This window comes from Palaemon carinicauda, chromosome 12 (assembly GCF_036898095.1).
Source record: "Palaemon carinicauda isolate YSFRI2023 chromosome 12, ASM3689809v2, whole genome shotgun sequence".
Classification (NCBI taxonomy): Eukaryota; Metazoa; Arthropoda; class Malacostraca; order Decapoda; family Palaemonidae; genus Palaemon; species Palaemon carinicauda.
Window position 1 is genome coordinate 89,423,508 of NC_090736.1, and position 27,429 is coordinate 89,450,936.

General features: G+C 43.0%; 1 protein-coding gene across 1 annotated transcript in view; it reads right to left on the reverse strand.

Annotated features, from left to right (window-relative positions):
* Nucleotides 1–27,429, reverse strand: part of LOC137650943 (cryptochrome-1-like) — a 145,543-nt gene that overhangs the window by 61,768 nt on the left and 56,346 nt on the right. Inside the window, exons 3-4 of the mRNA XM_068384088.1 lie at nt 22,277–22,381; nt 14,981–15,117 (exon numbers count right to left, since the gene is read on the reverse strand). Coding sequence (XP_068240189.1) covers nt 14,981–15,117; nt 22,277–22,381 — 242 coding nt within the window. The remainder of the gene's footprint in view (nt 1–14,980; nt 15,118–22,276; nt 22,382–27,429) is intronic.

Sequence of the window (27,429 nt, forward strand, 5' to 3'; positions counted from 1 at the left end):
CATGCCGGCATATGCCAGCAGGCACGGCAGTATTGGCGGCATGCCGCCCATTACCCTGAAGGCAGTGCTTACCTTCAATAGCCCAGAACATGCCGGCATATTCCGGCAGGCACGGCAGTACTAGCGGCATGCCGCCGGCAGTCAGTGCTGTAGCCCATACTATTTTTTCAAACCTACAAGGTGCTCATGGGCAGCCTATTGTGAGACCATCACATTTAAGAGAGCGATTCTCTCTACCTTTTAATGGTTAACAACCTTTACCAAACCCCCAATATTGAATCTAGAAGACAGTGTTAGGAAGACACTTTATATCCAAGGATATTATCTTCCCCAAAATTCATTAAGATTTTAGTATTCAATATTGAAGGAGGTCATAGCAATGGGCTGGACAGGAGACACAAGTAGGTGTCTTTTCCTTTTTCTAGCTTACCCTATCCTAAGCTATATATTTTTAAAATATGTATGATGAAATCTGAGAATTTCACCGAATACTTATATGCTTTTCTTTCTTTACAGGAGGAGCATCCCGAGTGCGGGAAAAACTTCTGCAGGGTCCGCAGTAGGAACTTCTGCGGCCATGACATGTGCAGGGCCCACGTTTGCTGCGCAGTCACGAAGGGACTTCCCACAGGTATGTACCGTTTGTGACAAACTTGTAAAGGAGGCTTTTGATGATCAAAAGTCTACAGAGTCAAGGGATGCAGCAAGAGAGACGCTGCGAAAATGGGTCAGGGGTTTTCAGAAAAACACCTCTGGCCCATACCTTCCTAATGAGAGGATGAGGGACTGTCTGTTCCCAAGGGCATCTTCGGATGCAATCGTTCCCCAGGCTCAACCCGAGATTCCCCTCGTCCAGATTCCGATAGAATCTGTTGTATCGGACGTCTTGAAGGGCATCCAGCTAGAGGACAACATGTCGGTTGTCTCAGAGGAGATTGAACACAATCTTCTGGTGGAAGAACTGGAACAGGAGGATGACGTACCCCCTGAAGGAGAAACCGAGAAAACCGAAACGATTTCGGTGTCTTCTGCTACGGTGGCCGAGCCGGTGCCTTCGACCTCTTCTTCTGCCCCCAGTCAGATTCGATCCCGAGTACGTTGCACTCACTTTTGTCCATGTTCCAGGACATGCAAAAGAAATCGTCTGAGAAGGAGGCTTCTCTTCGGACGGAGATGCACCAGCTCGTGGCAACGCGTTTAGCCCCGAAGCAGCTAAACATCAAGGATCTTCCTGCTTTCTCTGACGTCAATCCTTGGAGGTATGCGGAGCATATGCCGATGTCATGGGGGGAAGATCTTCCTCTCCGAGAAACTGGGCACTGTCCCAGTAGATGATGTAGAGTTCTGGCCCAGCAAAGGGGACTATCCGGATTGCCATGTCCGCCTGAGGACGGAACCTTCGTCCAAAGAGGACACAGAGTCGAAAGAGGTCATCGTTCTTGACCTCCCCAAGGCCCAGGCCTTATTTACCAACACCTTGAAAGAGAGGGCCTTTACTAGCTCTCAGCAAAAAGCACCCTTCCTTTATTGCTGATCTGTCTCGTGCCTTTCCCTTTATGGACAAAGGGTTTAAGGCAGCCTTAAAGGCGGTTGAGGCAGGGAAGCCCTGTCCTACACTCTAGGAGTGTAGACCATTTTCCCTCGCCTTCCCATCGGATGATGCGGACTGGAAAGATGTTCACAACACTTTCACAGTCGGGAAGCTGGAGGCAGACATTGCCGGACAACAGTTCGGTGAAGACCTCCCTAAGTTATCGGACTTTCTCCTGCGCAGAGAGCAGGAGACAAAAGAACGTCTGGCCACCTCTATGTCTCTGCAGACGGGGCTAGAGACAATGGCAAGCATCTCGGAAACCCCAGACATGTACATGGTCTTCGCCAAGGCTCATCTGGTGACGGTCACCAAAGACCTGCTCAATTTCATTAAAGCCCGAAGGGCTTGCAGAGAGTTCGTGTTTGCCTCAGCTGCGGTGAGGCACGAACCAAGGAAGCTGATAGCTTCCAACATCTGGGGAAAAGACCTCTTCCCAAGCGAAGTGGTCAAAGAGGTCGTGGACAAAGCCGCAACGGAGAATAGGAATCTCCTCTCCAAGTGGGGCTTGTCCTCCAAGAGAAAGTCTTCCACTGATGAGGGTCCCCAGCCAAAAAGGAAGACGAAACGACCAAGAGTGCCCTCTCGTCCCAGGCAACAACAGCAGCTTCCCATGGTCACAGTGCAACAGACGGTAGCACAACCAACCACCACCTTCCAGCTGGTCCCCAAGACGGTGGCGACACAGTCGCCCGCTTTCACCCCAGCTTTCAAAAGGCAGTCAAGGACCTTTAGGCCAAAGTCTCGAGGTCCCTTTCGAGGATCCTCTAAACACCCCTCCAGAGGTAGGGGCAACAGAGGTGGATGTGGACGTGGCCAAGGAGGTAAATCCTCCAACCAGCACTCAAAGTGAGATGCTACCGGTAGGAGGGAGACTTCTCCTCTTTCAGGATCGCTGGACCTTCGATCCCTGGGCCCACAGCCTAGTCAAGAATGGACTAGGGTGGAGTTGGAACACAACAACACCAAACCTCCCTCAATTCTTCCAACACTCAACCCCCATATTGGAAGAATATGTTCAGGAACTCTTAAACAAGAGAGTTATAAGAAGGGCGAAGTCCATCAAATTCCAAGGAAGGCTATTTTGTGTTCCGAAGAAGGACTCGGAAAAGCTCAGAGTCATTCTGGACCTATCACCACTCAACAAGTTCATAGTGAACTACAAGTTCAAAATGCTGACGCTTCAAGACGTAAGGACCCTTTTGCCCAAACAGGCATATACAGTCTCCATAGACATGACGGATGCGTACTGGCACATCCCAATCAACCGTCAAGCTTCCCCCTACCTAGGGTTCAACCTACAGAAAAGACAGTACGTCTTCAGAGCCATGCCCTTTGGCCTAAACATAGCTCCAAGGGTATTCACCAAGCTTGCGAATGCAGTCATTCATCAATTACGCCTAAAAGGAATTAAGGTGGTAGCCTACCTGGACGACTGGCTGGTGTGGGCAGCATCCAGGGAGGAGTACACGCAAGCCTCCGAGGAAGTGATCCAGTTCCTGGAGCACCTAGGATTCAAGATCAACTTGGAGAAGTTTCGTCTTTCTCCAGCTCAGACGTTCCAGTGGCTGGGTGTCCACTGGGACTTACAGTCACACTGCCTTTCCATTCCATCAAAGAAGAGGAGAGATAGCGGGATCTGTCAAGAGACTCCTTCAATCCGCCTAGATATCAAGAAGGCAACAGGAGAGTGTGTTGGGGTCCCTCCAGTTTGCCTCAGTGACAGACCCAGTGTTGAGAGCACAATTAAAAGATGCATCAGGAGTTTGGAGAAAATACGCATCAAACGCTCGAAGAGATCTAAAGAGACCTATACCAAATCATCTGCGATCCCTACTCAAGCCATGGTGAGAGGTCAAGAACCTAAAGAAGAAGGTACCCTTGCAACCACCTCCACCGCCAGCTACCGTTCACACGGATGCCTCAAAGGAAGGGTGGGCCACTCTCATCATCGGAAAGTCCAAGGAACCTGGTCTCCCCTCTTCAAAACCTTCTACATCAACTTTCTGGAAGCCATGGCAGTTTTACTCTTACTGAAGAAACTGAAACTTCGCTGTTCGATCCACATCCGTCTGGTTCTAGACAGCGAGGTTGTAATGAGATGCCTAAATCGAAAGGGCTCGAGATCGCCTCAATTAAATCAAGTAATACTGGCCATCCTCCGACTAGCGGAGAAGAAGAGATGGCACTTGTCAGCAGTCCACCTTCAAGGATTCCGCAATGTGACAGCGGACGCTCTTTCCAGGTTCAACCCAGTAGAGTCAGATTGGTCTCTAGATGCAAGATCATTCTCCTTCATCTTACGCAAAGTCCCAGGACTGCAGATAGACCTCTTCGCAATGAGCGACAACAAGAAGCTACCCCAGTATGTAGCCCGTACGAGGATCCTCTAGCGGAAGCAATGGATGCGATGTCTATAGACTGGAATAGATGGTCCAAGATATACCTGTTCCCTCCAACCAACCTTCTGCTGAAAGTCCTCAACAAGCTGAGATCCTTTCACGGGACAGCAGCAATAGTGGCCCACAAGTGGCCCAACAGCGTTTGGTTCCCCCTAGTAACAGAACTACGCCTGAAGCTGATCCCGTTGCCGGATCCAGTTTTGACTCAGCAAGTGCAGAAATTGACTGTATCAGCTTCATCACAGAAGTCCCAGAACCTTCATCTCATGATTTTCTCACCTTAGCAGTCAAGAAAAGGTTCGGGATTTCAAGGGACAGTATTGACTTCTTAGAAGAATACAAGTCAAAGTCAACAAGAAGACAATATGAGTCTTCCTGGAAAAAATGGGTGGCCTTTGTCAAGGCAAAGAAACCTAAGGAGATTTCTACGGATTTTTGTTTGTCCTTCTTCATCCATCTCCATGAACAAGGTCTAGCAGCCAATACGATCACTACGTGCAAATCTGCCCTAACCAGACCAGTGCTTTACGCCTTCCAGGTAGACTTCTCTAACGAAATCTTCAACAAGATTCCTAAAGCCTGCGCTAAACTTCGGCCCGCAGCCCCTCCAAAGCCCATTTTATGGTCTCTGGACAAGATTCTTCACTTAGCATCAACTCTGAGCAAGGAAGATTGTTCTCTAAAGGACTTGACTCAAAAGGTGATATTCTTATTTGCACTAGCCTCGGGAGCCAGAGTCTGTGAAATAGTGGCTCTCTCGAGGGATGATGGCCACATTCAGTTCACAGACTGCGGAGAACTGAACCTCTTTCCGGACCCGACGTTTCTCACCAAGAACGAGCTGCCCACTAAGAGATGGAGTCCCTGGAGAATCTGCCCTCTGAAGGAAGAAGCATCCCTCTGCCCAGTGGAATGCCTAAAGGTCTATTTTCGTAGAACTTCAGACTTTAAGGGAGGTCAGCTTTTCAGGGGAGAAACATCAGGTTCAACGTTATCTTTGAATCAGATAAGGGCAAAAATCACCTATTTTATTCGCAGAGCAGATCCAGACAGTACACCCGCAGGTCATGATCTGAGAAAAGTTGCCTCGTCTCTAAATTTCTTTCAGACTATGTCGTTTGAAAGCCTTCGCGCTTATACAGGATGGAAATCATCCAGAGTCTTCTTCAAACACTATGCGAAGCAATTAAAGGTGATAAAATATTTTGTGGTGGCAGCAGGTAGTCTTCTAAAGCCTGCCGCCTGACTTCTACGAAGAACAGTGCACTGTTTGGGACTTTTAGTGAAGGGTGTACATGATAGACTCTTAAGGTATATCATGTGAGTGATGTGTCTAGTGACGACACTATACTGTTCTAACTACACAGGTGACATTAAGCATAATAGACTAACACATGTGCCATGCATACTTATATGCATAGTGTTCTTTGTAACAACAGAATACATAGTGAAATTTTCACATATTTCCCATAGAGTGGGCTTGTTTTCCCTTTTCAGGTGAAGCTTATTATATTTCTGTTATTACTAATTATGCTCTTATGCAGATTCATTCAGCATAAAATGTAATTGATTGTTACAACCATGATTTCTATTTTTCATTTGTAATAAACAATAGTAGGAATCTTTGCATCTCATTTCGCCCCAAATATTCTAAACTTTGAATAAAAGTCAGAGCGTCTTTTGATCCTATTGATATTTAGGAAAACATTAGGAACTAAGGTTATTACTGTTCCAAGCAGCCAGGAAAGGACGGATTGTACTAAACTGTTCATCTTACTGAATTATGGTTTCCTACATGTATATAAACCTGTCTGTCTCTATTAACAACCAGACTCGGGAGGTTTCAGTAACCTACAGAGATCAATACCATCTAAGTACAAACTATGCTTTATGTATATGACGACACTAATATACAAACTGTTTGCTAGTCTGTTCCTTGAACTCACAATCCTCGGCTTTTTTTCCTAAAGTCTACCCAGACTCTTCCCTGTAGGGGGCAGGAAGCACTGACATATGCCATGATCAGTTGAATGATGTATAACGGTAACATCAAGTGTCTCTAGGTCCAGAAGACCAAAGGAAAATATATCTCGAGATGAACGGCACTATTGAAAATCCACAGATACATTAATGCTCTGGTAAACTTCCATCAGGACGACATGGCCTGAGCCCAAAAAACGGATTTTGAGCAAAGCGAAAAATCTGTTTTTGAGTGAGGTAGCCATGTCGTCCTGATGGACCCACCCTCCTTTTGACAAAAGGATAACGAATCCCTCCCTAATGTACTGTATCTGTAAAACCTACAAAGCTACAAAGAATGGCTAGATGGCACCACGAGGTGGTGGGGTGGCGCCTGTTTACAGTACAGTAAGAGCGTTGCCTTAATAACGGCTCTCCTATATTCTTGCCACTTTCCCCTCGAAGCGAAAACGCTATTAGGGGTGTAGATAGCTATGCGACGTGTCAAGAATAGGTCCTCTGATATTATGCGATATCCGTTTTAAAAAATCTTTAAGGGATATTCGCTCCAGGAGTTAGAATTCTGGATGCCTTTGGTAAATTCTCTGGGATATATCACTGTAGTCAAATATAACCTAGGAAGCTACTAACGAAGGAACTTCCATCAGGACGACATGGCTACCTCACCCAAAAATAGATTCCGTTTAATACGATTTAACAACAAAACACAAGATGACATCACCAGAGACCAAAGAAAACAAACTGCGCGATCGATCCTATGCCAATATCTGAAGTAATTGGAGAGAGACTTTTCTAGTCTAGTCGAAATAATAATAAGAATAGCAAATGCAAGCATTGATGAATGTAAGTTTCCTAAATCTGAGAAAATGGCTATAGTCACACCAGTTCTGAAAAATGCACTGGACTACCAGGAATTAAGCTCATATAGACCTATTTCAAATCTATCCTTTGTCTCAAAAGTGCTTGAATATGTAATTCTTGAACAACTAGTCAGCCACTTAGAAGTAATAGAAGCTTTGCCTGACAACCAATCTGCCTACAGAAAACTATACTCTACGGAGACAGCCATCTGCTCTGTTGTAAATGATATGCTAGATATGAGGGATGAAAATAAATGTGGTATTTTATAATTGCTCGATCTCAGTGCTGCTTTTGATACAGATGTGCATGGACTGCTACTTAATGATCCACGGCCCATCGGCGTTGAAGATCAAGCTTTCAAATACCAAAAATACTACTGGGTTGGTAGAAATTACTGTGTACAAATTGAAAACTCTAACTCATCATATGAACCCTTAAACAGAGGGGTATCCCAGGGGAGTGTACTTGGCCCAATCTTATTCTGCATCTATACTATTGGTCTATTGAAAATTCTACAAAGGCATGGCATGAAGTTTAAACTATTTGCAGATGACACACAATTTTACTTCTCCATAAATGATATACATGACACTACTGAAACTCTAAACCAAATCCTTGATAGTGTTAGAGAATGGATGACATTGAAACAACTAAAATTAAATGAGAACAAAACTGAATTCATGGTGGTGGGCAAGAGAAACGGCGTGAGAAACTCAGGTGATATTCAAATGAACATAAATAATGACTCAGGGCCGACATCTAGCAAAGTTCGAGATCAAGGTGTATTTCTTGACTGTAACCTGTCTCTAAATGCCCAAATAAATAATGTAAAAAAATGCTGGTTATCATCTAAGAAATATTGCGTTTATAAAAAAGTACCTGGACGAAAATTCTGTTAAGAAACTGTGATAAACTGTGTTATTACCGGGATTGACTACTGCAACTCTATCTACTACAATTTACCAAAGGTCCAACTTAAGAAATTACAAAACATAATAAACAGAGGAGCAAGGTGTCTCACCTAGAGAAAGGATCACCCCTATACTAATTGATTTACACTGGCTGCCGACTAAAGCGAGAATTAAATTTAAAATATGTACAATAACCCACCAAGTTATCAGAACCGGTCGTCCAAAATACTTAAGAGAATTGCTACATACAGTATTGCGCAGCCAACAAATCGTGTCAACACGAGAATAGTTACAGATGGCTTCAAATTGTTGGACCTAGATTTATGTCTACTTTAGGCTCTAGAGCCTTTAAATATAGGGCCCCGAGACTATATCATAAGCTCCCACGAAACATTCAAATGATTGAAGACATTAAGGCTTTCAAGAGGAAACTGAAGACACTTATTTCATGAGTCTTTTAACAGTGACGATTTAACAGTAAATGAACAATATGTGACTTGAAAAGATAAATACTGTGAACGAACAAGGTAAAACGACAGTGGAAGTCCTGTAGAGAGTGGGGTTCCCCTGCTGTATGGGACCAGAAAAGCAGCCATCAAAGTAAAGTAAAGTAATCTTCTCTTGAAGGTGTTGGACAAGCTTCGATCGTTCAAGGGGACAGCAGCCCTGGTTGCTCTTCTATGGCCGAAGAGCAACTGGTTTTACTTGATGACAGAGATGAACCCCATGCTAGTTCCTCTACCCAGCCCGAGTCTGTCTCAAGAAGTAGAGAGGAAGACTCTTCGCTTCATCCTGGAAAACGAAAGCCCTTCATTTCAAGATTTTTTCGCACTAGCCCTGGAAAAAAGATTCAAAATTCAACGGGACAAATTGGCATTTGCGGAAAATGAAAAAGCTTCTACTACTTTGAATCAGTATGAAACTTTGTGGAAGAAATGGGTTCGATATGTGAAAGATAAAAATCCTTCTTCTATCGCTATGGATTTTTGTTTAGGCTTTCTGATCGATTTACATGCAAAAGGTTTAGCATCCACCATGATTGTGTCGTACAAGTCGGCCCTAGCTAGACCCATCTTGTATGCCTTTGACATAGATTTCAACTCGGACCTTTTCAGCAAGATTCCGAAAGCTTGCATCAAGTTGAGACCAGCAGTTCCACCGAGGCCGATCTCCTGGTCATTGGATAAAGTTTTACAACTGGCTTCGGATATTGACAATCAGACAGCGTCTTTACGAGATTTATCTCAAAAAGTAATTTTACTAATAGCAATGGCTTTTGGTTCTCGGATTGGTGAAATTGTGGCTCTCTCTAGAGATGAAGGTCACATAGAATTTACAGACAATGGTGAAGTTAATTTATACCCTGATCCTACCTTTTTGGCTAAGAATGAGCTACCATCCAAAGCTAAAGAAACATTATCAATACTGAGATCCGGATGTTGAGGAGCAACTGTCCTTGACCTACTTACAATCATACTTTGAGTTTTGTTAGGATTCAACTTCATACCCCATAATTTGCACCATGCACTAATTTTAGCTAGATCTCTATTAAGGGATTCAGCAACCCCAGATCTACATTCAGGGGATGGAATTGATGCAGAGAGTAGCATCATCTGCATATGCAACAAGCTTGCTTTCTAGTCCAAACCACATGTCATGTGTTTATACAGTAGTATGAAAAGTAATGGGCCAAGAACACTACCCTGTGGAACACCAGTTATTACATTCCTATACTCACTATGGTTCCCTTCAACAACAACTCTTTGAGATCCATTACTTAAAAAATCAATAATAATGCTAAGAAATGACCCACCCACTCCCAAATGTTTGAGTTTGACAACAAGGGCCTCATGATTAACTTGGTCAAAGGCAGCACTAAAATCAAGGCCAATCATACGAACTTCCTGACCACAATCAAGGGATTTCTGTACAGCACTGGAGATTGTAAGAAGGGCATCACATGCTCCAAGGCCTTTACGAAAACCAAATTGCAAACTAGGGAATAGATGATTACCTTCAGCAAACCTATTAGGACATTTAGCCACAAGACGTTCAAAAACTTTAGATAATACGGGAGCTATGGAAATTGGGCAGTAATCAGTTGGACTTGAGCTACCACAAACACATTTACATAGAGGAGTAACATTACCAATTCTCCAACAAGTTCCTAAAGCTCCTCTTCTTGCTAACTTGCACAAAATAACATAACTCTGGAGCTAAGAAATCTGCAGTCTATAAAAAACAAAGGAAAAATACCATTTGGGTTTACAAGATAAGCAATTGGTGTTAGTCAAGTATGGAAGGAAAAAGAAGTCTTTGGAAAATTTTAGTGGCGATAAAAGACACGGAAATTTTGTAGTTATTGGTGGGAATCGGAATAGGCAGGACAAGGGTGTAAATGTACAGGTGAGTATGAAAGATAAATGTATTAATACAGATGAAACTTGGACGAGTATGAACGATACTTATAGTATATGTGGTGTTTCGTCAGAGGTGGTAAGAGAACGTATGACGAACGCGAGAGTGAAAGATAGGAGAATGATAAGTGGTATGAATGATTCTTTTGTTAAAGTAGAAAATAGTTTCAATGTAATGGATGAATTGTTGACAGAAAATAGTGGGATTTTAGGGCCAGATGAAATCGAGGTAGATGGAATAGTGCATGATGTCTTGAGATGAGCGGAACATAGACGGGAATCGTAATAGTACAATGAATGATAACGATACGGAATAAGGGAATGTGAGAGTACAGGTATATGAAGGCCCAGTTACTTGAAGCCTAGGCCATGTTCCTGATTGCGACTAGGTAATGAGAAAATAGGTAAGTGTTGTGAGGATTTGGCAAAGTAAGGGGGGAGGACTGTGGAGGATTAATTATTTCAGTTGCTTTGGTCTTGCCAAATTGAGAGAGAGAGAGAGAGAGAGAGAGAGAGAGAGAGAGAGAGAGAGAGAGAGAGAGAGAGAGAGAGAGAGAGAGAGCGGGTATGCATGTGTTTGTGTGTGTGTGTCTACGGCCCGCGCCACCGAGCGAGAGGTAGTTGGTGTAATGGTTGTTTTTAGTGGGGAAACACTGTTGGTATAATTGAGGTTTTTTGTTTACATTTTAGCTAGGTTAGGGCGGTGATGAATGTCTTGGGCGAATACATTTTCTATTTGACTGTAGCAGGAATCAGTTGTGTCCTGAATGCTGGATTATTATTTTTTTGTTCATCGACCAGCTGGCTTAGAAGTGATTTTTGTATAAGCGAACGTACAGTGTTTTCGTTTATCTTTGTTAGGCGCGATCTTGAATGATAGAAAGTTTATTATTTATCTTTGATTATAGTGTGATAGTTTAGTTAGCTATAAGTGTTCGTAAGTTTTTCTTTTTTCTTATTTGTAGGCCGTAATTCCTCCTTTGGAAAGTTTTTTTGGATCTATTGTTGATAACCAGGCCTGATATAAGTTTCGATTGATGATGATGATGATGATGATGATGATGATGATGATGATGACCCCAACCACAATCAGGGAGGCAGTTGTGGCAAATTGCCACCTAGTGTAGTCTACTGTTAACCACAGAGCTGTGGTAGTGATTCTTGAAAGACACAGTTCGGCTTTGTGCCGACTACGGTGTCCACACACGACATATTTAAGTTTAAGAGTTTTTGGTATTTCGTGCGAATGTGTTGGTATTGGTTTTAACGAGTGCTTACCTGAGTATTGTGTTTTTCTGATTATTGGAGACAGTTTCTGTGTAGCCTACGTACATGTGCTATTATATGTATATTGTGTTTCTCTGATTATTGGAGACAGTTGCTGTGTATGTCCAATTTCCAATATTGTGGTTTGTGCAGTTGTTAATTTTGTCTCATTTACTTTTAAGTTGATTTGTATTAAGTGTATTTTGATAATAACCGATATTTGAATGTTGGATTTCAGTATTAAGTGATTGTTAAAGCTGTAAGGAAATATAGTTTTAAGGTTATGTTTTGTTTTACTGTTCCCTTTGTGCAAGAGTCCAGTGGTAAGATTACGTTAGTAGAAAGTTTGTTTTTAAGAGACTATTGTCAGTAAGTACAATTCAAGGGTGTGGGGGGGGGGTTGCTTTTGTTTACCTGCTGCCACAACTCCCCAAGTCTCGCTGTGTGTAATCGACACTTACGAATACATGTCACTTGAAGATAAGGCTTCAGAATACTTAACATGAAAAATTGAAGAGATTCTGGCTGCATAACATGATATTTATCTCTAATTCCCGCCAAGAGGACACTCATAACGTAGAAATCTCTTCAAGTTTCTAGAGATGAGAAAAACTCTCCCATTGTCTAGGCAAGAGGGACACAGAGGGTTTGTGTCTATGGCCAGCTGGCTCATAAGAACACCACAATAGTAACTCGTCTGTCCTTGGAAAAAACAAATACTGAGATTCACTGAACATGAACACTCGCTTGTAACTCTCAGTTAATGAATAGTCACTCAAATGACCATGAATAAAGAAAAAAACACAGGTCAAGAGAGCTAAACACTAAAAGGGTGAACGAGATGAATGTGAAAGGCTCGATCGAAGGGAAGAAGTGATAGAACAATCTCTTCATTTTGCGACCAGCAGTGTTGTAAGGAGACGTTGTAAGCAAGCTCCCGGTTACTAGTTGTGCATGCGCTTCGTTTACCCAGCACGAAACATAATGCAATCAACCAAAATTTTTATTGGCCAGTCATAGAAAACATGATAAGTAGTAACTCCATATAAATGATTCAGATGTCTGTATCCGCTTAGGAATAAAGAAATTTCTGGATTTGCTAGTCTCTTTAGTAGCTTGAGAATAAATAGTAAAATTAGGATTAATATTTGTGAGTACAGACCTATGAATATTAGGTTTAACTGGATTATTTCCTCTAAAAGATGGGATATGTTCTGAGTAGTCAAAGCTTGTGAGCTTGAAGTAATTTGAGCATCATCCAAAGTTAAAAGTAGTGCATGTTCAAAGGGGCAATTCGGCACAAACATGTACAGTACTGTACTTGGGTCACAGCATGATCAGGTTATGTGCCCAAGCGAGTGCGTGATAAGATGGCAGCGTGTTTAGGTTATGCGCAGCGTTGGCAGTGCGTAGGGATGGCAGAGCATAGAGATGGTGGCGCATTCTGTGACATCAGCACACATGAGTTTAGGTATGTATGTGGTTAAGAAATGTGGAGCTAAAAAGTTTGTTGACACTGTTATAACTTTTCCCATTCAAACGGGATGTTGGGAAAGGGATGCTGTGTTCATATTGACAAATCACCCAAACCTGTAATTGAATTTTTGTGGACACAAATATGGATGTCTGTACAACATCCTAAAAAGATGATGGCAATTTCTTAGCAAACCAAGAAAATCTTTTTGTGGAGAAAGATGACGCCATGGGCTCATTGGTGTATGTGGCTACAAGGCTACTGTACGAGCTAGGGAAGAGTAAGCATCTTCCAAAAGGGTTGCCTCCGAACAGGGGATATGGCATTTCCATTCATCACATGCTTAGGAGTTCGCAAAAGAGTATGAGGCTAAATCTTAAACACCTTCACAGGAGAATCCTGCAAAAGTGAGAAGGCACCTTGGGTCTGAAAATCTAAAACAAAAGAACGATGGTCACCACTTACTATTGCTGGAAGAAGATGAGGAAGGAAAACAATCTCTCTTAGCTCGTTTCTCGCGTTGAGAACTATATATCTCCCACTGGGAGGATGGCCACTCCCTACAATTCTAACATGGAGTTTCCACAGAACATACCTTGCCACAGCATGAGGGGCAAATGGAATGCAGGTCAACATGAACTCGACTCATGAAGAGCCACCAGGGCACCCATCATGGCCGGGGCACGAACGCATGATGCTCGACGTACTAGACTTGATAAAACACACTATACTGAAAAATAATGGCAGCACAGCTACTGACAGTGATAACAGAAAAGGCACAAAGCACTAAAAACTATAAGGGTATCAAGTGTGGTTATAACAAGTCGTGATTGTAGGAGGAAGGAGGAGGGAATGCCTCCTCTTAGCACAATGACCAAAAGACAATTGACATAAGCCATTGAAGCAGCGCATAAAGCTGCCATGCAGTAGAACTGCGTAGCAATCGAACCTTATTTCTTTTTCGATTGTCTGGTCATAGAAAACGAGACTAGGAGTGACCCATTCAAATACCTCAGATGTTTGTATTCACAAAGAAATAAAGTAACTTCTACACATTGATAAAATAGTATGAAAATGTCTTATTATTGTTAGATGCTGGTAAGTTTCATTGCTTTGCTAGAGGCACTACCACATTGGAAGGAAAGTATACAAGAAATCTCTTAATTTTAAGGGATAACATCAACATATCAAATTTCCAGAAACAAAAACAATATAAACATCAAGGGAGCTTCACTGAAATATTTTGACGCTGTTTTGTTCATAAAATCTATGCTTGTTGAAGTTGAAAGATCTATTTCGGACATTCATAATGGATGTAAGAACTACACCACTTTAATCATCAATATGAAGGATACGGGAAAAATTATTAAAACTGATGTTAAAGATTTTTAAAGAATGAAAAGTCATAATGGTGAGTGGCTGGAGAGGAAAATGTTTTCTTTCTCATTCGTTTTACCAGGGGTTCTGTCCAGTGAGAACAAAGGATTTTGCATATTATAGTGAAATATATACTTTCAATTTCTATCATGGTATATCTTTTCCTTCTTCCATGAATTGGACATGAATTCCAGACAGTTTCACGAAAAATTGAACTAATTAACATCTATGTGGCAATAAATAAGATCTGTTCTTCTTAATACCTTAAAAAGATAAAGGAGAAAATTCTAAGGATGCATGACTGCAAATTCTGAAACTCATTGCTAGAGTACTTTAAGAGGACTGAATTACCAAACAAGAAAGTACTGTAGTTGAAAAGGGTGACAGGCAAGGATTGAAAAATACATTGATAACTAAAAAAACCATGGGGGTATAAGCATGTGATCAGAATTTTCCTGATACCCAGATTAAACATTGACACATGTTTAAAATACAGTGACACAAAAGATCTCAAAGTATATGTCATTAATATCAGTCTCTCTAAAAACACAAGAATTATTTTTAAAGATACCCTACTTTCTACCAATATTAGGCAATACAGAATGCTTTACATATGTTACAGAAGTGCAAGCTTTGAAAAGATATATGATGCAATAAAAGGAAGAGACTTAAAATAAACTAAGAAGTAAACCCAAAATCACCTAAATGCATCCTCTTCTGATCTCAAGCGCTCTTCTAAATGCTTCAGGGCTGCGGTTTCTCCTCCTACATATGTGATACATTCCTCACGCTCACGGAAAAATCCAAGTTCTTCAGGGGTTGGTATTTTTGGACATAGCTGAAAAAAAAACAATACATTTCATCTTTGCATTGACATGTAAAGGATAAAATCACAAGCTAAAAGTTACCAAATAAAGCTTATGGTGAAAAATAAACAGGTGCTTTAAAACAAAATTGTAATAGTGATGCTTGCTGACCAATTATAGTTGACTCTATGCTGCTACAATTAATATTCTTCACTATCTGCCATTGAAATGATGATCTCGAACTTCTGCACTGACCCTTTCATAAGTGATACCTTAAAAACCCACAAAACTTTCATATGAGAAATATTCAATGTTTTCACATACTTCTGTAAAAATAAATGCACAATACTGTACACAATTTAAGAACTTATATTCTTAGAAAAATCCTGTATATAGATGTTTCCAGTTTATTTATTCAAAATATGTTATTTTGATAATAAAATAAATTTTTGAATATACTTACCCGGTGATTATATAGCTGCAACTCTGTTGCTCAACAGACAACTCTACGGTAAAAACTCGCCAGCGATCGCTACACAGGTTGCGGGTGTGCCCAACAGCGCCATCTGTCGTCCAGATACCCAGTTCTCAATGTAAACAAAGACTCAATTTTCTCCTCGTCCCACTGCGTCTCTATTGGGGAGGAAGGGAGGGTCATTTAATTTATAATCACCGGGTAAGTATATTCAAAAATTTATTTTATTATCAAAATAACATTTTTCAATATTTAACTTAGCCGGTGATTATATAGCTGATTCACACCCAGGGGGGTGGGTAGAGACCAGCAATATATGTTTACACTTTTATGAGCTAAGAGTTTTTATTTCATTTTAGAAGTTATCAAAATAACAAAAACAAAATAAATAGGTACCTGGTAAGGAAGTCGACTTGAACAATTACACTGCCTTTTAAGTACGTCTTCCTTACGGAGCCTCGCGATCCTCTTAGGATGCTGATCGACCCCTAGGATCTGAAGTATCAAGGGTTGCAACCCATACAACAGGACCTCATCAAAACCCCTAATCTAGGCGCTCTCAAGAAATGACTTTGACCACCCGCCAAATCAACCAGGATGCGAAAGGCTTCTTAGCCTTCCGGACAACCCAAAAAACAACAATAAAAACATTTCAAGAGAAAGATTAAAAGGGTATGGAATTAGGGAATTGTAGTGGTTGAGCCCTCACCCACTACTGCACTCGCTGCTACGAATGGTCCCAGTGTGTAGCAGTCCTCGTAAAGAGACTGGACATCCTTTAGATAAAAAGACGCAAACACTGACTTGCTTCTCCAATAGGTTGCGTCCATTATACTTCGCAGAGATCTATTTTGCTTAAAGGTCACGGAAGTTGCGACAGCTCTAACTTCGTGTGTCCTCACCTTAAGCAATGCTTGGTCTTCCTCACTCAGATGTGAATGAGCTTCTCGTATTAACAGTCTGATAAAGTAGGATAAAGCATTCTTTGACATAGACAAAGATGGCTTCTTAACTGAACACCATAAAGCTTCAGATTGGCCTCGTAAAGGTTTAGTTCGCTTTAAATAGAACTTAAGAGCTCTCACAGGGCATAAGACTCTTTCTAGTTCATTGCCTACCATATTCGATAAGCTGGGAATATCGAACGATTTCGGCCAAGGTCGAGAAGGCAGCTCATTTTTGGCTAGAAAACCAAGTTGTAGCGAACATGTAGCTTTTTCTGACGAAAATCCGATGTTCTTGCTGAAGGCATGAATCTCACTGACTCTTTTAGCTGTGGCTAAGCATACCAGGAAAAGTGTCTTTAAGGTGAGATCTTTCAGGGAGGCTGATTGTAGCGGCTCAAACCTGTCTAAATTCCAACCAGGTGTAACCAAACGACGCTCCTTCGTGGTCTCAAAAGACTTAAGGAGGTCCTGAAGATCTTTATTGTTGGAAAGATCTAAGCCTCTATGCCGGAAGACCGATGCCAACATGCTTCTGTAGCCCTTGATAGTGGGAGCTGAAAGTGATCGTCCTTTTCTCAGGTATAGGAGAAAGTCAGCTATTTGAGCTACAGAGGTACTGGTCGAGGATACAGATACTGACTTGCACCAGTTTCGGAAGACTTCCCACTTCGATTGGTAGACTCTAAGGGTGGATGTTCTCCTTGCTCTAGCAATCGCACTGGCTGCCTCCTTCGAAAAGCCTCTAGCTCTCGAGAGTCTTTCGATAGTCTGAAGGCAGTCAGACGAAGAGCGTGGAGGCTTTGGTGTACCTTCTTTACGTGTGGCTGACGTAGAAGGTCCACCCTAAGAGGAAGACTTTTGGGAACGTCTACTAGCCATCGAAGTACCTCGGTGAACCATTCTCTCGCGGGCCAGAGGGGAGCAACTAGCGTCAACCTTGTCCCTTCGTGAGAGGCGAACTTCTGCAGTACCTTGTTGACAATCTTGAACGGTGGGAATGCGTATACAGTAGATCTAGATGCGACCAATCTAGGAGAAAGGCATCTATATGTATTGCTGCTGGGTCCGGGACTGGTGAGCAATATATTGGGAGCCTCTTGGTCATCGAGGTTGCAAAGAGATCTATGGTTGGTTGGCCCCAAGTGGCCCAAAGTTTCTTGCATACATCCTTGTGGAGGGTCCATTCCGTTGGAATTACTTGCCCTTTCCGACTGAGACAATCTGCCATGACATTCAAGTTGCCTTGGATGAACCTCGTTACTAGTGATATGTTTTGACCTTTTGACCAGATGAGCAGGTCCCTTGCGATCTCGTACAACGTCAGTGAGTGGGTCCCTCCTTGCTTGGAGATGTACGCCAAGGCAGTGGTGTTGTCCGAATTCACTTCCACCACTTTGCCTCGAAGGAGAGACCTGAAGCTTTTCAAGGCCAGATGTACTGCCAGCAGCTCCTTGCAGTTGATATGCATGATCCTTTGACTCGAGTTCCACAGTCCCGAACATTCCCGACCATCTAATGTCGCGCCCCAGCCTACGTCCGAGAAGAGAACGTGGTTGGGAGTCTGAACAGCCAGGGGAAGACCCTCTCTTAGGTTGATACTGTCCTTCCACCAAGTCAGGCAAGACTTCATCTTTTCGGAAATGGGGATCGAGACCGCTTCTAGCGTCTTGTCCTTTTTCCAGTGAAAAGCTAGATGGTATTGAAGAGGACGGAGGTGTAGTCTTCCTAATGACACAAATTGTTCCAGGGATGATAGCGTCCCTACCAGACTCATCCACTTCCTGACTGAGCATTGTTCCTTCTTCAGCATGTTCTGGATGCATAACTGGGCTTGGCTTATTCTGGGGGCCGACGGAAAAGCCCGAAAAGCTAGACTGTGAATCTCCATCCCTAAATACACAATAGTTTGGGATGGGACCAGTTGTGACTTTTCCATATTGACAAGGAGACCCAATTCCTTGGTCAGATCTAGAGTCCACTTTAGATCCTTCAGACAGCGACGACTGGAAGAAGCTCTGAGAAGCCAGTCGTCCAAATAGAGGGAGGCTCGGATGTCCGATAAATGAAGGAATTTGGCTACATTCCTCATCAGCCTCGTAAACACAAGAGGAGCTGTGCTTAGGCCAAAGCACAGGGCTTGAAACTGGTAGACAACCTTTTCGAAAACGAATCTCAGAAAAGGTTGGGAGTCCGGGTGGATGGGGACGTGGAAGTAGGCGTCCCTTAGGTCTAAAGAGACCATCCAGTCTTCCCTTCTGACCGCTGCTAAGACTGACTTTGTGGTCTCCATGGAGAACGTCTGCTTTGTGACAAAGACATTCAGAGCACTGACGTCTAGCACCGGCCTCCACCCTCCTGTCTTCTTTGGCACCAAGAAGAGTCGGTTGTAGAATCCCGGAGATTGAAGGTCCGAGACTTTGACCACCGCTCCCTTCTCTAGTAAAAGAGACACTTCCTGTTTCAAGGCTCGTCTCTTGTCTTCCTCTCTGTACCTGGGAGAGAGATCGATGGGAGACGTTGCTAGAGGGGGTTTCCGTACAAAAGGGATCTTGTACCCCTCTCTGAGCAACTTCACAGATTGTGCATCTGCGCCTCTCTTCTCCCAGGTCTGCCAGAAGTTCTTGAGTCTGGCTCCCACTGCTGTCTGAAGATGCGGGCAGTCAAACTCTGCCCTTAAAGGACTTGGATCCTTTCTTCTTTCCTCGTTTCCCTTCGGCACGAGCACCTCCTCTGCTGGAGGCTCTGCCACGAAAGGGCGGAATAAAACGGGACGCTGGAGTGTCTATCCTTGGTCTAGCTGACAAGGTAGGCAAAGGGGGAGCTTTGCGAGCGGAGGACACAACAAGATCATGAGTGTCTTTCTGCACCAATGAAGCGGCTATTTCCTTAATCAGGGCTTCTGGAAAAAGGCACTTGGAAAGAGGAGCAAAGAGAAGCTCAGATCTCTGGCACTGTGTAACTCCAGCTGAAAGGAATGAGCATAGGTTTTCACGCTTTTTAAGGACTCCGGACACAAATGATGCAGCAAGCTCATTAGACCCATCACGTACGGCCTTGTCCATGCAGGACATAATGAGCAAGGAAGTCTCTTTCTCTGTCGGAGAGGTCTTTCTGCTTAGGGCTCCTAGACACCAGTCTAAGAAGTTAAAAACTTCGAAGGCCCTAAAGATACCTTTCAAAAGGTGGTCCAGGTCCGAAGATGACCAACATATCTTTGAGCGTCTCATGGCAAGGCGGCGGGGAGAGTCTACAAGACTTGAGAAGTCGCCCTGGGCAGAGGCAGGAACTCCCAAGCCGAGAACTTCTCCCGTGGCATACCAGACGCTCGATCTAGAAGAGAGTCTAGCAGGGGGAAACGCAAAGGCTGTCTTCGCTAAACTCTTCTTGGACTGCAACCATTCTCCTATCACCCGCAAAGCTCTCTTGGACGAGCGTGCGAGGACGAGTCTAGTAAAGGCAGGAGTGTTAGACGGCATGCCTAACACAAACTCTGACGGCGGAGAACGAGGAGCCACAGAAACAAACTGGTCCGGAAACAACTCTTTGAAGATGGCCAAAACTTTTCTAAAGTCCAAAGAGGGTTGAGTAGACTTAGGCTCGTCCAAATCTGATAGTGGTTCATCTATGTGTGCAGCACCATCATCATCAGAAAGTTCCTCATCCGACAACTGATGAGGAAACGGCAACGGAGTGGGAAACGGCTGGTTCGCTGAGTCCGGTCGCACGGGTGCATGCGTGACTGAGCCGGACGCAACGTCATGGAACTGCTGCCCAGTCTGTGAGCTGGCAACAACCATGGCAGCGCGGGGACGCACAGCGTCTACTCCAGACTGTCTGGACTGATGTGGGTGCGCAGTGGAAATCACACTGGGTTGCGGAGGTTGACGCACCGCGTCAAAACAAAGCAACTCTTGACGGTTGTTGAACCTCCAGAACGTCAACGGCAACCTCCGAGCGTCTCTTAACGTCAACATGCGGCTGGCAGATCACACTGGAACGCATGGGAGGAGGAACTCTCTCAACTGGTGTGCGTGAGAAGGTTACCTCAGCGTCCACCGGACGCACAACCGATCGTGTGGAAGGTTGTAGGCTAGGTACTGCACTAGCTGGTGCGGCAGCAACCTTCTCCGCACGAAAGTCCTGCATTAGAGACGTCAGTTTAGACTGCATGTCTTGCAGAAGAGACCACTTAGGGTCTACGGGATCAGGTGCGGCGACAGACGGGGTTACTGTCCGAAGCGGTACCGCTTTGCCTCTCTTAGGCGGTGAGCAGTCATCGGATGACGGCAGCAAGTCCGAACTGACCCAGTGGCTACAACCGGGCCGTTGGACTTGCGCTGAAGGGACCGACGCGTTTTAACGGTCGTGAGACCTTGGTCCAGGGTTTCTTGCGAGAAACACCTTCCGAAGACGAGGTATAAATGGGCTCTGTCGTCTTAGTTAGGTAGGAGCGATCTTGGGTAGATACGCCCGATACCACGGAGGGAACGTCTGTTCGCTGATTAAAGCCTCTCGAACCCATTTGTCGTACGACATTGCTTCTCCCCTGGACTTGGGAGCTTGCAAGAGGTCCCGGACTAGGAGGACGACAGGCACGAACAGACGAACCCTCAAGCGCAACACTATCCACAACACTATCACTCGGCACTTTAGCACTTCCCACTGCACTTTTGCACTTAAGCTCCTTCACATCCGCCATGAGCTGATTACGGTCACTAGCAAGGGACTCAACTCTCTCACCCAGAGCCTGGATGGCACGCATCATATCAGCCATCGAAGGTTCCTGAGTGCCAGGAGGGGGCTTAGGAGCAACCACTACAGGGGAAGGAATAGGTTGTGGGGCATGAGGAGAGGATATATCAATAGAACGAGAAGAACTTCTCCTAACTCTATCTCTCTCTAGCCTACGTGTATACTTTTGAAATTCGATAAAATCGAATTCCGAAAGGCCAACGCACTCCTCACACTGATCTTCCAATTGACAGGTTTTATCCCGACAATTGGAACAAACAGTGTGAGGGTCGATAGAAGCCTTCGGAAGACGCCTTGAACAGTCCCTAGTATTGCACTTCCTAAATTTGGGGACTTGTGAAGGGTCAGCCATTTTGAATTGGTCAAAGGGAAATTCAAAAAACTATCAAAAAGTCATCGACAAAGAATCCGTTATCAAAAAGAGTTCAAGGATTTGTGTGAAGAGAAACCCTAGCGAAAGCTCAAAACTAGAATAAAGTACTTCACCAATTAGTTGTGAAAAAACTCCAGTTTAGCAACAGCGAGTAAGTACGTCTTGTCGACACCTCGACAGAGAGAAAAATGAGTCTTTGTTTACATTGAGAACTGGGTATCTGGACGACAGATGGTGCTGTTGGGCACACCCGCAACCTGTGTAGCGATCGCTGGCGAATTTTTACCGTAGAGTTGTCTGTCGAGCAACAGAGTTGCAGCTATATAATCACCGGCTAAGTTAAATATTGAAAAATGAACTTTGCCCTTGAACAATACAAGCTACTAAAAAAAAAAAACAGTAGCTATTATCACAAAGGATACTATAACCGAGGGCAGTACCTGCATATTTACCTACTTTCCACCATAACTAAAGAACAAATCAGCAAGGTCCTCACTTTGAAAGTACAATGGTCACCCTATGTACTTCATAATGTATCACTCACATTTAGCTACAAAAGAATCCCCATCCAATTGCTGCATTATATCAATTAATAAAATAAACATTCAAAAACAAGCAAACAGGAAATTTAATGAGCAACTCACACCAAGTTTTCCAGCCAAAGCATCCGATATTTCGCCAAACATTACATTACTCCAGTCAGGGTATGGAGAGGGGCGAGGTGGTAGCCCCAGTAAAGACGAGACTTGCTGGAAAAAAAAATTATATAATTAAGATATGACGGCAGGTTACTTTCCTTTTACATTTACGTGTCATCAAGGGTCACAATAGATTAGTTTACCAAAGAAAGTACATTAATATTCCTGTTTACAAGTAACTCTCATTACAGGCATAGAAATAAAAACCGGTTAACGAGAATTAAATTACTGTCAGGCCGCGCTGTAGGAAAGTTTATACTTTACGATTTCACTTATATGCGACAGACACCGAAATACCTATTAAATAAAAACTCAGATATTCGCAATACAAAACCTTGCCGCGCCATGATTTCCAACAGCCCACGTTCCTTTGCATTGGGCGTCTCTCTCTCTCTCTCTCTCTCTCTCTCTCTCTCTCTCTCTCTCACTGGGTTTAGTCACAAGTAACTCTAAAAGGAAAATAGAGTTCTTAGAAGAAGTAACCCAAATTGAAAAACTAGATATATTAAATATAAGTGAAACATGGTATTCCAAAGAGACTGGCAGTGATGACCATATACAGTAAAGGGTTTTTAAACATATAGATCAGACAGAACAAATGGAAATCAATGGGGAACCGCAATATATGGAAGAGACATAAATCAAGGAAAAGGCTGTGAAAAATACAGCAACACAGAATGTGAATTGATTGTGTTAGAATTTGAATATGAAAAATTAGTGAATATTGTAGTTTACAGACCCCCAAATACTATGGAGTTTGACATAATAATAGAAAAAAATAGATGATATATGTAGAAACCATAAAGACTAGGATATACTCCTATCCAGAGATTTTAACTTTCCTTTCGTGGATTGGAAAGAACGGATAGAAGAAAGTGGTTGTATATATATATATATATATATATATATATATATGAAAAAGAGTAATAGTAGCACAGAAGATAAGAGGCAATATGGAAAGCTTCAAGATATGCTATTAGAACATAATATGCAACAAATAAACCACATTCCAACAAGAAAGGACAATGTCCTAGATTTAGTATTTGTGAATGAGGAATTTCAGACCACATTGTCATAGAATTAATAGTCCATTCCAAAGCAAGTGAACGCAGAGATATACAAAGCACAAAACGATGGAAAGGATATGGAAAATATAATTTTTCTAGTAAGAATGTAAAATGGTCAGAAATAAATGAAGAATTGAAATAGATTGGAAAAATGTATTAGTAAGAGATAACATACAGGTAAATATGGAAATACTGTACAAAATACTGGAGAAAATTGTTGAAAAATATGTACCGAAAAAAAAAAAAAACATCAGACATGAATACCAAGAGACAGAAGGATCTTATTTCAGAAAATTAGAAAGTGGAAGAAAAATCTTGCAAAAGAAAAAAAAAGTATGGAAAATGATGGAAATAAAAAGTAAGATAGAAAATGCAGGAAAAAAAATTATACGATCGAAAGAAAATGAAAAAAAGGACTTGAAAGAAAGGACACTTCAAAATATCAAGAAAAACCCCAAAGTACTTTACTCCTATGCAAAAGAGATGAATAAAGGGAGATTAGAAATAAGCCCTCAAGAATTGAAGGACGGTTATCGAATAAAAAAAAGGAAATATGCAACATAGCAGAAAAATATAAGAGTGAATTCACGCCAAGAATTGCGAATAAGAATAATGAAACAGTAATGAGAGAAGAAAATATTGAATATCTAACGGATATAGATATTAATGAAGCAGATATTATGCAGGCTACAAGTGAAATTAAAAATGGATCAATGGCTGGGCCAGATGGAGTTCCAGCTACACAGGGTACGGTATTAGCTACACTGCTGTTTGTTATTATGATCTCAGACATAGACTGTAATATTAAAGACACTGTAGTGAGAAGTCTCGCCGATGACACAAGAATAAATAGAGAAATTACTTGTGATGAAGATAGGAACTCATTACAAAGAGATCTAAACAAAATATATGAATGGGCTGAGATAAATAGGATGGTATTTAACTCCGATAAATTTGAATCAATAAATTATGGAAACAGAGAAAGAATGGTATATGCATACAGGGGACCTAATAATGAAACAATCACAAACAAGGATGCAATTAAAGACCTTGGTGTAATGTTAAACAGGAATATTTGATGCAACGACCAAATAGCAACACTGTTGGCTAAATGTAAAGTAAAAATGTTAATGCTATTCACACACTTTAAAACTAGAAAAGCTGAACACATGGTTATGCTGTACAAAACTTATGTACGTACAGTAGTACACTTGAGTACTGCAATGTGATATGGTACCCACACTGCCAAAATGATATTGCACAAATAGAGAGTGTGCAAAGGTCCCTTACTGCTACAATAGAAGAAGTTATGGACCTTTACTGCTGGGAAAGACTGCAATTTTTAAAATTGTACAGTTTAGAAAGGAAAAGAGAACGCTATATGATAATACAGTACAAGCATGGAAGCAAATTGAGGGAATTACTGAAAACATCATTGAATTAAAATATCAGAGAGAGCAAACAGAGGTAGATTAATAGTGCTCAAAACTATACCAGGAAAACTAAGGAAGGCACACAGGACATTAATCCGCTACGCACCAGCATCGATAATGCAGCGACTATTTAATGCGGTGCCAGCTCATCTAAGAAACACATCAGGAGTGAGCGTAGATGTATTTAAGAATAAGGTCGATAAACACCTAAGATGCAATCCAGACCATCCAAGACTGGAAGATGCAAATTACACCGGAAGATGCATTAGCAACTCTGGTGGATATACGGGGTTCCTCACACTGAGGCACCTGGGGGAACCCAAAAATAGAATAAGGCTCTCTCTCTCTCTCTCTCTCTCTCTCTCTCTCTCTCTCTCTCTCTCTCTCTCTCTCTCTCTCTTATGAAAATGTGTTATGAAATTTATTATTGCATTTAAACACTTTTCAGGTGTGTCAACTAATCTTCAGATCTAATAATAATAATAATAATAATAATAATAATAATAATAATGATAATACTATGGCTGCATCGGCAGAATTCAATTTCTTGTCCAATTTCTCGATTCTACGGACAATTCTCTTTTCAGGGTTGCTACATTAGCTAGCAAGTTGGTAAAGTTCATCTGGTGGGTGAAGAATACAATTCAGGTTAAGGCTGGATGTAATTAATACAAGTACAAGTAATACTCGAAAATTACAACAGGTAAAGTCAGGAGTGGATCGCTACGCGTTTCGGAACTGCTTGCTCCGTCTTCAGGTGAGAAGTGAGGCTCTGGCTGGATCTGGGTCCTTATATATCCCGGCTCTGGTTCGTAGAGAGGGGCCTCGAATTTTGATTGGTCGAGCGGAGGTTATAGGCTCGGGTGGCAGATGTACGACGAGCTCGGCTCAGCCTCCCAGGCTGAGAGGTAGGAAGGAATGGTAATAGATGATGAGTTTCACTTTCGTGGTCTGATCAGTATGTGACACGTTGCCAGCCAAAAAGTCAGGCAGGCTCCTCTCTCACTCAGTGGACTGCGCTGAGAGAGGTATCCGAGCTCCCTGATTGGCTGAGGCGCGCGCCGAGACGGGCTCAAAGTCAGGCAGCCCATTCACACGCTCAGCAGACTGGAATTCCGGACCATGCTCGCCACCAAAATCAGCATTCGGCCAGAAGATTTCTCAATTTGTTGGGGTGTCAAGATCGGGGTTGTCATCGTTCTGGGGGTCTTGTTCTTGGTTCCTAGTGTTGGTACGTCGACAGGATGGTAGGAGAAACATCTCTTGAGTCGTATTCAACGCTGGTTTCTTGTTCTGGATTAACAGGGCTTCCAATATTCGTAAGCGCCTGCTGTCCGGGGCGCTGCCGATAATTTTGGTATTGGCGACGATGTCTGCCCGGCTAATTTGGGTGTTATGTCGCTGTAGAGCATGATTTCTTATAGCACCTTGCTGAAAGTGGCACGAAATCCTCTTCGAAAGTTTCATTGTAGTCATACCGATGTATTTGCCGGGGCATCCTCGGACTGGGCATTGATAAGAGTAGACTACATTTGTCTTCTTCAGAGGGTTGTTATCAGGGGGCGCTGGATTGTTCCTCATGATAAAGCTGCGGGTTTGTTCAGTCTGGTAATAGATGATGAGTTTCACTTTCGTGGTCTCATCAGTAGGTGACACGTTGTTAGTGATGATGTCTTTAATGGCTTTCTCATCCCGCTGATATTCTGCTGTTGGACCCTTTTACCGCAGAGGACCCATACCACTTGTCTATAGCTGTCCTCACTTCACGCTGGACGTGCTTGTTGCTGTAGCCGTTATTGATGAGGACCTGTGCGGCCCTTTCCAGCTCCTTGTGGGTGTCAGTCCATGACGAACAGTGTGACAAGGCCCTGCGTACAAAGGCCTTGATGGTCGAGGCCCTGTAGCGGGCAGGACATGATTTCGGAGGATTATGGACCTGGTTACCTCTACGGCAATGTTAAAACCTACAAACAAGGCAACCCACTTCGACATATCATCAGCCAATGCCCTAAGCCTACATACCAGCTGGCTAAGAGACTGAACACGATTTTGACACCATATGTCCCCGACCGCCACTGTGTAGCCTCCTCTGCCAAATTCCTAGAGAGGATCAAGGACGTCCGCGGCAACGGGGTCAAGGCATCGATGGACGTCGAATCTTTGTTCGCTAATGTCCCTGTTGACGAAACCATCGACCTTATCGCTAATAGAGTCTACAGGGACGAGACGACTCCGGAATTGAATATCCCAGAGCAAGCCCTTCGGACCCTCCTTGCCATCTGCACTAAGAGGGCCCCCTTTACTACTCATTGTGGGCACATGTACTTACAAAAGGATGGCATGGCGATGGGCCCGCCCCTGGGCGTACTCTTTGCTAACTTCTACATGGGAGTAATAGAGGAGAGGGTATTCTCCCAACTCTAGTGCCCCCTCGCTTACTTCCGTTATATTGACGATACTTTCGTCAAAGCTACTTCCACCGAAGCCATCGAGAACCTAAGGAGGACCTTTGAGGACAACAGCGTCCTCCACTTCACCCTTGAGAACAGCGTCGACAACAGCCTCCCGTTCCTGGACGTCTTGACTTCTTCCACCAATG